This window comes from Eulemur rufifrons, chromosome 6 (assembly GCF_041146395.1).
Source record: "Eulemur rufifrons isolate Redbay chromosome 6, OSU_ERuf_1, whole genome shotgun sequence".
Taxonomy (NCBI): Eukaryota; Metazoa; Chordata; class Mammalia; order Primates; family Lemuridae; genus Eulemur; species Eulemur rufifrons.
The window spans coordinates 68,143,835-68,155,693 of record NC_090988.1 but is presented as its reverse complement, the minus strand read 5'-3'; the positions used below and the strand labels follow the sequence as shown (position 1 = coordinate 68,155,693).

The window sequence follows — 11,859 nt, the reverse complement described above, 5'->3', positions numbered from 1 at the left end:
TGTCAATAAGAAGAATCAATGAAACAAAAAGTTGGTATTTTGAAAACAAAAACAAAACTGATAGACCACTAGCAAGATTAAGCACAAAAAGAGAGGATTCAAATAGCTTAATTAGAAATGAAAAAGGAGACATTACAACTGATGCAACAGAAATATAAAAGGTCATCCAAGACTATGAACACCTCTACTCCCACAAAGTAGAAAATCTAGAGGAAATGGATAAATTCCTGCAAACATACAACCACCTAAAGTAGAATCAGGAAAAAACAGAAATCGTGAACAGACCAATAACGAGTCTGTATACCCCACAATTTTGTATACATACTTCTGCCTGTGGCTTTCAGTAAGTTTCATGGCCAGTCCCCAGGGGAAGCAAGATTTAAAACATCCAACACTTCCATAGACATGTCAATTATACTGATAATATTAATAACAAGATCAGTACATGCTGATACATGATACAACATGGATAAACTTTGAGAACATTATGTTGTGTGAAATAAGCCATACCAAAAGAACAAATATTGTATTTTTCTACTTTTATGAAGCACTTAGAATGAACAAAGTTATAAATAACCTAGATTTATAGATACCAGCGGGTAGGTGAGGGTAGAATGGGAAATCATTGCTTAATGTGTATGGAATTTCTCTATGGGATAATGAGAAGAAATTGAAGAAGACAGTGGTGATGGTTATAACTCATTGTGAATACACTTAATGCCACTGGATTGTACAATTAAAATGGTTAAAGTAGTAAAATTTATGTAATGTAAATTTTACCACAATTTAAAAATTTTTTAAATTATAAATAAGACAGGATCACTACAACATTCAGGACTATTCTCTGCTGGTGATTTCTCTTTCCATGGAGAATTCAAGCAGACAGAAGAGGCCACCACGAAGTAATGTGAAAACACAATGGGTTCTCTGCTGCTCACAGGCAGTGAGGCTGCCCCTCAGTTGACCCTCAAACAAGGGAGCTGAAAAATGAATTTGAATACTCTGAACATAGTACAAAGTATCCTGAAAACAGTACTATCCATAGTTTTCAATTTTTCCAACCAAATATCTTGAGTGCTCAGGTTACCTGACTATGGCTTCAACACTTCCCAGGCCAGCACCCTGCTGATTCTGTATCCTAAGTACACCCTTGATTAATAAATGCTGAAGTAGGCCTTAGCTGTACGGCAGGGCTTCACATAGGTGGGGGAAAGGCAGGAAGATGCTGCTTGTAGCAAACGGTTCTGAGCTAGGTGCTTTCATGTGATGTCATTGGCTGACAAGGGGTGTTTTTATGAGAGTCAGTCCAGGGAATCTTGTGATCTCATCAATTGTACAGTTGTGGCTGATGATGCTGTCTGTCATGACAACTTCTGTAGAGGATTTTATCCTGGCATTTGCCCTGTAAAAAAGTTCACCTGCCACTGCAAACAAAGACCAATGGGCTGCACTTGGGCACCAGGTTATTTTGATGTCAGTGACAATCCTTTTCCTGGTGGATGTAAGAAAACTTAGAGCCCCTGGATGCTAAGGCTCAACCCCTGAAGCTCCACACTGTGTGAGGCCAGAGACAAATAGCTCATTGTTTCTGTGTTCCCGTTTCATCCTCTGCAATATGAGAATAATATAATTTTTACCTCATGGGCTTGAGAGGGAATTAAAAGAGACAATACATAATAAACTCTCAATCAGCTGCTGTTATTCACCCGGATGTGAGCTCTTTCTTCAGTTGAAACCTGAAAGACCATCTCCCTTTGCATTCCAAGCCCTGAACTTTTTCTATTTCTCCTCCTACACTGCTCTCACAGAAAAGCTTTCATCAGAAGAGGACACTCTGCTAAAGATGTCCTAGAAAAGAGAATGGAGGAGGTGTATATCGTACACACCCAGCACACCACTTACTAGCTCTCCATAGATGTTTTCATACTTCAAATCCCTCCATCAGTAGCACTGAGACCTCACTCTCACTCCTTCCTCCTCTTTGTTGATGAGCAATTCACCTCAGATCTGCACCCACCCCCACACTGTGGACCAAAGTGATTCCAGATGCTCAACAAACCATTATTAAGTTCTCACTTCAAAGGCACTCAGGGATCCACTTTAGATATTTGGGCACACATAAGTAATTCTTCTAAAAGCACAGAGCTTTCTGCAAAGAGAATTCTGAGGTATGAAATTTTCTTCATCTCCTTATACATGTATGTTCTAATGCCTTTCATTGGGTGTTTCATTTTTATTTTCCATATATCACAAATCTACGACTATCATTAGGCTCCTCATTCATACATTCACTCATTGAATAAATATTCATTGAGAACACGGTGTGCTGTGCACGGAGCCAGCACTGGAGATATAAAAAGTGCACCTGCCCTCAATAGCTGACACACTGAGCCATTTCTAGCCCTCCAGGCCCAGCCATTCTCATGCCTGTCCTAGCAAGAGGTCTCATTCCCCTTACAGCCCCGATACATGGTCTTCTCTTTCCTCTATGGGTGGACCACTCTTCGTCATAGGGGTGTCACTGTGTCTTTTTGAATTCCTGCACCAAGAGAAAAATTATGGCTCAGGACAGAGTAATGCTTAGGTCCACAGCCCTAGCCTGTTGTGTTGGAGGTGTTTCCATCACAGAATAGTCCCATGTCAGTAGAGGACCTGTGTTACAATAGAGAGAGCCCTGGCTTTAGAGTCAGCTAGAACTGGGTTTGAATCCGGGTTTGAGAACAATCAAACACTTTGTTTGATTATTTTTTCTCTGCAAACCTCTGTGAGACACGTTACAGGATGGTCCTGAGAATCAGAGACGATATAGTTGTTGCTCAAATCTTGTGTTCCAGGGGCACCAGTGGAGGGTTTCTGAGCATGGGTCCCACCATCCCAGCCCAGAACACAGAACTCACACCAGGAATGAAGTGCTGACCACCCTCCTATAACTTGCTACAAGCCAGCCCTGATTCCAGTCTTGCTGATGAGCACCGTTGCCCGGGTCGGGCTGTGGGGAAACGCGGTTGTGTTGTGGCTCCTTGGCTTCCGCATGCGCAGGAACGCCTTCTCCGTCTACATCCTCAACCTGGCCAGGGCCGACTTCCTCTCCCTCTGGTTCAACATTATCAATGTCCTGAAGAAACTCATCAGCACATTGAGCTTAAAGAGCAATGTCTGAACCTCCGTGATGCACTTTTCCTACCTTGCAGGGCTGAGCATGCTGAGCGCCATTAGCACCGAGCGCTGCCTGTCCGTCCTGTGGCCCATCTGGTACCGCCGCCACCGCCCGAGACGCACATCAGCTGTTGTGTGTGCCCTGCTCTGGGCCCTGTCTGTGCTCTTTAGCATCCTGGAAGGGTACTTCTGTGCCTATCTGTCTTTCACTGGTGACCATAATAGGTGTCAGACAGTTGACTTCATCATAGGTATGTGACTGGGGTTTTACTTGTGGTTCTCTCTGACTCCAGCCTGGCCCTGCTCACAAGATTCCTCTGTGGTTCCCAGCGGATGCAGATGACCAGGCTGTATGTGACCTTCCTGCTCACGGTGCTGGTCTTCCTTCTCTGCGGCCTGCCGTATGGCATTAAGTGGTTCCTATTATTCTGGATTCAGAATGATGTTAACTTCCTTTGTCATCTTCGTCTAGTTTCAGTTGTCCTGATGTCTGTCAACAGCAGCACCAACCCCATCATTTACTTCTTTGCCTGCTCCTGTAGGCAGCGGGGGCAGGAAGGGCGGCAGACCCTCAAGCAGGTTCTCCAGCGAGCTCTGCAGGACACTCCTGAGCTGCATGAATGTGGGAGCAGCGCTCCTCAGGGACCCCTGGAGCTGTCGGAGAGCAGATAGGCCAGTGAGGAACAGCCTCTGCCCTGGTCAGTCAGGTGTGACTTGAGAGTCAACACGGCCCTGCTGCACTTGACAATTATATGCATTATTCTCAGACTTATGCCTCCGAAATGCCTGAGTGGTTCCCAATATCTTCAAATAAATTTATTTTTAACATGGCTTTTCTAGTTTTACCCAGAGAGAGTATTAGTCTGAATGTATGTTGTTTCCATCCTTCTTGACATTACCAATAAATGTCTCATCTTCCTCTGAATCTTTCCTACTGAAAACATTTTCTTTGCAATTTTCATTGCAATGGAAAGCATGCCTGTTGAACAACCTAAAATTCTTTTTTATACTTGTTTCTTAACAAGTGTAAAATTTCTTGACAGAATTGAAAAAGAATATTCTTTATTTATCTCTCAGAATATGTTCCCTTGAAAATCATGTTCCATGGTGTGATGGGAGCATTGCTGCAGGTGGAAAGCTTGATTCTTAGTGAGTGAGTTCTGCTACCTCTAAATATCATTGAGTTCCCAGATATTAGAAAAAATAGTATCTGTAGAGACAGACTTTCTGCCTTCATAAATACATTCTAGGAAACTGGTTTTATGAAAAGTCCTCTGCTGTCGTTTGTCTGTGGCATGGTGACAAGTTGGCTTTGATTTCTAGTAAAGAAAAATATGGTCATCCCCAGGAGAACCGATAAATCCTTATTTAGACTTTCTTGACCAAGAGACCAGTGTAGCGTCTATAAATATGTCCCATAAATTCCAGGTTGGCCCTGGGCAACCACAGTATTGGTTTCAAAGTGGAAATTATCTTGAAAATCATTTATTATTAGTTTACAGATTCTTTTATTTCTAGGAGGACTCTGTATACTTCCTGTCTTTGTGCAAATTATTCTGGCTATAACTTTCAGTTAGTTTCGTGGCCAGTCCCCATGGGAAGCAAAATTGAAAACGTCTGACCTCTTCATGATGATGTCAATTACATCATGGATATCATAACATTGATAATAACTTAGGGTTGGTACAGAATTCTGATATATGCTCAACCTGGATGAACCTTGAGAACATTGTGCTAAGCAACGTAAGCCAGACACCAAAGAACAATAATGTAAGTTTAACTCGTATGAGGTATCTAAACTGGGAAAATTGATGGAGACAGAAAATAGGTAAGTAGGTACCTACGGATGGGGTCTGGGGAAAATGAATAATCATTATTTGGTCCAGAATTTCAATGTGGGATAATGAAGAGTTGGTAAAACAGGTAGTGTTCCTAGTTACATCTTATTTTGAGAATACGTAATGCTGCTGACTTATACATTTAAAATGGATAAAGTAATAAAATGTGTGCTGTGTAAATTTTACATTTTTCAAAAATTATTAATTAAAAAATTATGGTCAATGCAGAGTTGAGGACTAATCTGTGCCACTGGTTTCAACAAAGAACTCAAGCAGAAGGAAGGGCCACCATGACATGTTGTGACACAGCAGGCTCTCTGCTGCTCACAGGCAGTGAGACTGCCCCCCGAGATGGACCCTCACAGAGGGGAGCTGACAAACAAACTGTGTACACAGAAAACAGTACAAAGCAGCTATGAATGATGACATCTATAGTTTTCAATTTTTCCAACCACAGTTCTTGACCACTCTTTATAACACAGTCAGTATACTGATCAAGTTCCCTGAATCCAGATAAGAACCTCTTCCACATCCAGCACTCTGCTGATTTTGCATGTTATATGTACACCCTTGATTTCCAAATTCCTTAGCAGGACTTGGCAGTCCATGAGGGCTTCCTACAGTGGGAGGAGCCAGGGAGACAGTGCTTGCAGCCTGTGCACTTTATGTGATGTCATCAGTTCGAACTAACGGTTATTATTAGAGTCAGCACTGAGTCTGTAATGTCATCAATTGTACACTTTTAGCTGAAGATTTTCTCCATCATGAGGAGCCCTGTAGAGAAATTTCACCTGGGCCCTGGTTATCTTGATGTCAGGGACATTCCTTTTCAGGGTGCCCACAAGAAATCTTAGAGCTCCTGGAGGCTTAGGCTCAGCCCCTGAAGCCCAAATGGAGCTCGCTTGGCCTAAGGCGTTACTGTATGAGAGCCCTTAGAACATTGTACCTCGGTGATTTGTCTTCCTGTCTCCCTCCTCCACCACACTGTCAGGTCTTTAAGAGCAGAGAATGTATCTTTGAATCCCTAGTGCGTGGGACTAGGGCTGGAATTTAGAAGATGCTCAGCAACTATTGTTCTCTAGCAGCTCCCACCTGAAAATCCCAGGGTTGTCCAGCATCTTGAAAAGTCTGGCTCAGTCACCAGGTCTCACCGTGCCTCCTGCAGGCACCTCCCGCTCAAGAGAGCAGTCAGTGTCGTCTGGAGTTGGTCATTCTGACAAAGGCTCCTCCCTTTCTTTGCAGGTGTGCTCACTGTCCCTGGGGAAGAATGTGCGGGATGCAGGAGTCTGCACATGAGCTGCTTCTTTTCAAGGCCAGTGATGGATTTTCCTCTCAGTTGCATGTTGCAGAGGAAAACACAGGATGTCCAGGAGTGTCCTCCAGGAAGAGAGAAAAGATTTGAAAGTCCCTCAGGGCACCTTTTGGGAGCTGTCATTCATGACTGTGTATTTATACATGAATTCAACAAACATTCAAGCTAAATTATATATATGACCCTAAAGTCTACTTTATTCTTTGGTTATAAAGTGTCACAATATAAGATCGCATTGCTTGATGTTGTTACCTAGGCTTATAGTTGGCCTAGGTGGACCAGATGGGGTGGGAGGGGTGAGGCTGATATGTGAGTAGACATGGGACAGAGACCAGGGAATACCTCAGGAAAGAATCTTGTCTCAACTGGCTCTAGTCTCTGATTTGCCTGTAGTCCCTGAACAGGAAATCACAGAGTTGTGCAGCATCATTTTTTTTTTTTTTTTTTTTTTTTTTGAGACAGAGTCTGGCTCTGTTGCCCAGGCTAGAGTGCCGTGGCATCAGCCTAGCTCACAGCAACCTCAAACTCCTGGGCTCAAGGTATCCTCCTGCCTCAGCCTCCCAGAGTGCTGGGATTACAGGTGTGAGCCACGGCGCCCAGCCCCTGTCCAGCATCTTGATAAGATTCCCGTGGTCACCAGCCTCCCTTCAGCTCCTGTAGGAATCTCCTCAAGATGGGTCCTCTAAAATCACTGAATCCCAGAAAGGTTCTTCACCAAAAAGAGGGGAAAGGTAAGGGCCTGTAACAAAAATCGTATTCTTTCCAAAGTCAGTTGAGGTTCTTGCTCTAAGGTCACATCCCTGTGTTTCCACTAGAGTGCTACATACAGTGGGTCGTGGACTTTCCTTCAGGAAAAGGCAAGAGTCATGAGGCTTCCTTCTGGAAACTGGGTGCTGGCAGCCCAGACTGTGGGAGTTCCAAATGAGGTCAAACAGAACTTCCTCCCTTCTGATCTATCTGCACAAACTCTGTCCTCGTTCCAACCATTCAAATCTGCTGTCATGGAGAGAATGGGGCCTCTCCCACTCATTTAAGGAGCATGAAAACATGCAAGCATTGCTTCTCAGAGCTGAACTACTATAAACCTGAGCTTCGTTGTTTTACTTTTCAAAGTTATTTTCCTTTACATATCTGGAAAAGTCCAAGGAAGAAACACATAGTCTAAACAGAAACAACTGAGGAATACTTCATGCAGGCACTATTGGCAAAGACGGGCAGGCTAAGGGAAAGTGACAATGCAGGAGGATGCACCCCAAGGCAGCACTAGTGAAGCACTGTTTCTGCCTCTAGGCTTACAGGGACAAGAGTACAGCAGTGACCACCGAGAGCAGAGCCATAGCTGAGGCTGTGGAGGCAGGAGAGGACGACCAGGCAGTTGGAGAAGCATCACCATCACCAACACGCAGCCAAACAGGCAGAGAGCCAGGAAGGGGAAATCCAAAGTGCTCTCCTCCTGCCTTCCAGTCTCCTGGTGGGGTCTCTCAGTGGCTTGATTCAACCAGAAACCAGGAGAAAAAGGATCCCCCTGATGAGGTACATAGAGGTCACTCCTAGTGATGCCAAACAGGCTACAGAAGGATGGAAAGTGAATCCTCACGGCAAAAGAGACTAAGCCCCACACCTGCTTATGTCCTTCTACTTCCCGGGGTTTCCTCTACCTAAGTGTCATTGAATCCTGTCTCATCTCAGCTCTGCCAGAGTTATTTTTTTTCTGTTTGCACCTTCTTTCTCTAGTGTCACCTTTATGGAGAAACACCCACAGTCCTAAAAAGCGACTAGTAAATGAAATGTAATTTTTAAAGGAGAAAACATCCTCTTCTTGGCTAGAGTGTAAGTTTGTTTGATTTAATAAAGACCCAAAAGAGAAATATTTTAAACAAAATACAAACCCATGTATCCATGGGTTCTGCATCCATGAGTCAGCCAATCGCAGATGGAAAGTATTTGAAATTAAAAAAAGAATGGCTGAGTCTGTACGGAACAGGTACAAACTTTTTCCCCAAAAATATAGTTACAACTATTTACAGGATATTTACATTGTATTAGGTGTTATAAGTGATCTAGAAATGAGGAGTATACAGGAGAATGTGCATAGGTTATATGCAAATACTACACCATCCTATGTAAGGACTTGAGCATCTGTAGATTTTTGAGTCTGCAGGGTTCCTGGAACAAATTCCCTGTGGATACCAAAGAACCACTGCTTTTCAGACCTGAGCTGGAGGCTCCAAGGCAGGATACATTAGGACTCCAAAAACTGTTGCTCCCCAGTCCCTAGAGAGGTGTCCTCATCCTCGTGGCTCTGTAGGTCCAGCCACACCAGCCTGAGCGAGGAGGAAGAGGGGAGGGGACACTGTGGTCCTTCTATTAATCCCATGAGCCAGGACTTAGTTACATTGATTCCTCTCACCTCCCACTGGTCAGCACCTAGTGACATGGTGTCACCCAGCATTAAGGAACACTGAGATGGGAGTGCTGCTTTAACACTCTCAAAATTGTTATGTGACAAAAGAGGAGAAAGGAGATTGGGGGAAACTAGTGGTCTCTACAGCCCCTGATCGGCCCTCAGATTCTGTGTTCACGTGAAGACTATTTACAGGTGCCTCAGAAATACTGAATGACAGGCGGGGAACAGTGAGGAAGTCTCACATAGGGCTCCAGGAGACCAGGGGCTGGCATTGGGCCTGTTCTTTGAAGTATGAGCTCAGGAAAATCCTTTTGACTCTTTCAGCCTCAGCATCTTCCTGTGTTAAATGAGGATATTAAGATGGGTGGGCTTTACGGAGCACACGCTAAATGCTGGAGATGCAATAGTGGGCAAGAAACCAGGCATGACTCAGTCCTTATGGAGCTTCAGGTTTGCTGAGGAAGAGGAGTACATCACAGCATAAATATACATAAACCACCTGTGAGGTGCCTGAGTGGGGCCAACAGAGGTTCTGGTTTCCTCCAGTTTCCTTTTCTGGCCGACCAAGGCTGTAGGAGCTTGTCCCCCTGAGAGCTCACGATGGATGCACTCAGCCCCGACGCCTCTCCACACGCCAGCAAAGGACGCGTCCTCTCCCCACGTGGAGGCCTCTGCCCCCGTGAGCCCCCAGGACTCAGGGAAGGCTGCCTTGTGAGGCAGGAAAGGGCTCCCGGATTCAGCTGACTCTTCCTAATTGTCGTCCCTCCCCTCTTTTGTGTTACCCACTTGATTGGCTTCTCTGCCTCTCTGGGGTTTCAGTAGGTCAGATTTTTTTTTACAGTCCACGATGCTGACTGCCAACTCGGATTTAACTTGGGAATTACTTTCCTCCTCATCATGTGTAACCAACACACAGTGTGGGTGGGTCCAGAGGGCTGGTCAAAGGGTTAGACGCTGAGGCAGCCCTGCTGGGTACAGATCCACACTGCATGAGGCCAGGGAGTAACCACTCATCCTTTTCGTGCTCCTATTCCATCCTCTGTAAGATGGGAATAATACTGATTCTTACCTCACAGGCTCCTGAGAGCACTGAAAGAGACACTCGATCTGCTGCTGTTAGTCACCCAGATGTGAGCTCATCCTCTTCCTTCTGCTGAAATCTGAAAGAGCGTCTCTCTTTACATTCCAAGCCCTGCACCTTTTCTGTTTCCCCTCGTGGACTCCACTCACACAAAAGCTCTAATGAGCAAAGGAAATTCTACCACAGATCTCCCGGGAGAGTGAATGAAGAAGGTGTATATTGTACACACCCAGCACACCACTTAGTAGCTCTCCATAGATGTTTTCATACTTCAAGTCCCTCCTTCAGTGGTGCTCAGACCTCAGCCTCACCGACTCCTTCCTCTTCCATATTACTGAGCGATTCAGCGCAGACCCACACCTAGCCCCACACCGTGGACCCAAAGGATACTAGGGGCTCAGCAAAGCCATATCGAGTCATCACTTCTAAGGCACACCGGGGGTCAACTTCAGACATTTGGGCACACATAAGTAATTCTTCCTAACACATAAAGACCTTTCCACAAAAAGAATTCTGATGAATGAAATTTTCTTCATCTTATAATACATGTGTATTCTAATGCCTTTAATTGTATTTTCATTTTTACTTTCTATTTAACCCAAATAAATTTACCACTACTGTTACACTCTTCATTCACAAATAAATATTTATTGAGAACACAGTGTGCCACACAAGGAGCCCAACAATGGAGATATAAAAAGTGCTCCTGTGCTCAACAGTTGACTCACAGAACCTTTTCTAGCCCACCAGGAACAGCCATCCTCACATCTGTCCTAGTAAGAGGTCACATTCCCCTCATGTCCCCTCTGCATGGTCTTCACTTTCCTCTATGGACGGTCCAGTCTTAGTCATGGGGAAGTCACAATCACCTCTGTGTCTTCCTGAATTCCTGCACCTGAGAGAAAATTTCTGGCCCAGGACAGAGTAATGCTGGAGTCCATAGCTCCAGCCCGTTAAGTGGGGATGTTTCAATCCTAGAACATTCCCATGTTAGCAGAAGTGTTCAATATAGTAAGACCAACCTTTAGAGTCATCAAGAACATGGTTTGAAACCAGACTCAAGGACATCCTACATTTTGATAGGTTATATATTGTCTGCAAGCCTCTGATTCCCTCCTTGTAAATGGGCCCAGTAATTCACACATTACAGGATGGTCCTGAGAATCCGTGATCATACAGGTGGTGCTCAAATCTTTTTTGTGTTCCCAGGGGCACCAGTGGAGGGTTTCTGAGCATTAATCCAAGCACCCCAATTTGGAGCACAGAACTCATACAAATGAATGGAAGTGACAAGACCCCTCCTCTAACTTGTGATGTGTAGGCCCTAATTCCAATCTTACTGGTGATCTGCATTGCCCTGGTTGGGCTGGAGGTAAACACAATGTGCTCTGGCTCCTGGGCTTCTGCATGCGCAGAAACGCCTTCTCCATCTACACCCTCAACCTGGCCGTGGCCTACTTCATCTTCCTCTGCCACCACACGATACATTCGCTGATGCAGCTCATCAGCTACCTTCGATTTAATCTCCTACATACTATGTCCTGTGTTAATCTTTCCCAGCGCATGAAGCATGCTGAGCGCCATTAGCACCAAGCACAACCTGTCGGTCCTGTGGTCCATCTGGTATAGTTGCCATCTCCCGAGACACACGTCAGCTGTTGTATGTGCCCTCTCTGGGCCCTGTTTGTGCTCTTGAGCACCCTGTAAGGATACTACTGTGCCTTCCCATTTAGGATTAGTGACCATAACTGGTTTCAGGCATTTGATTTAATCACTGCAGCTTCGCTGATTTCTTTTTAATTTTTAATTATTATGGGCACATAAAAGTTGTGTATCTTTATAGGGTCCATGTGATGATTTGATACAGGAATACAATGTTAGTGAACCAAATTACGGTAATTAGGGTAGCCATCACCTCAGGCATTTAACATTTCTTTGTGTTAGGAACATTCCAATTCCACTCATTTAATTATTTTAAAGTATACCCTAACTTATTGTTGATTATAAACACTTGTTGTACTATCAACTATTGTTCATACTATCTAACTACATTTTTGCGTCCTTA

The 11,859-nt window shown here is 44.5% G+C and overlaps 1 protein-coding gene across 1 annotated transcript; it reads left to right on the top strand.

Annotated features, from left to right (window-relative positions):
- The first annotated feature begins 2,965 nt into the window (after positions 1-2,965).
- LOC138384906 (mas-related G-protein coupled receptor member X2-like) lies at positions 2,966-3,828 on the top strand. The gene is given in 2 exon segments (XM_069470562.1): positions 2,966-3,404; positions 3,407-3,828. Coding segments are annotated over 2 exon segments (861 nt in total).
- Positions 3,829-11,859: the final 8,031 nt, after the last annotated feature.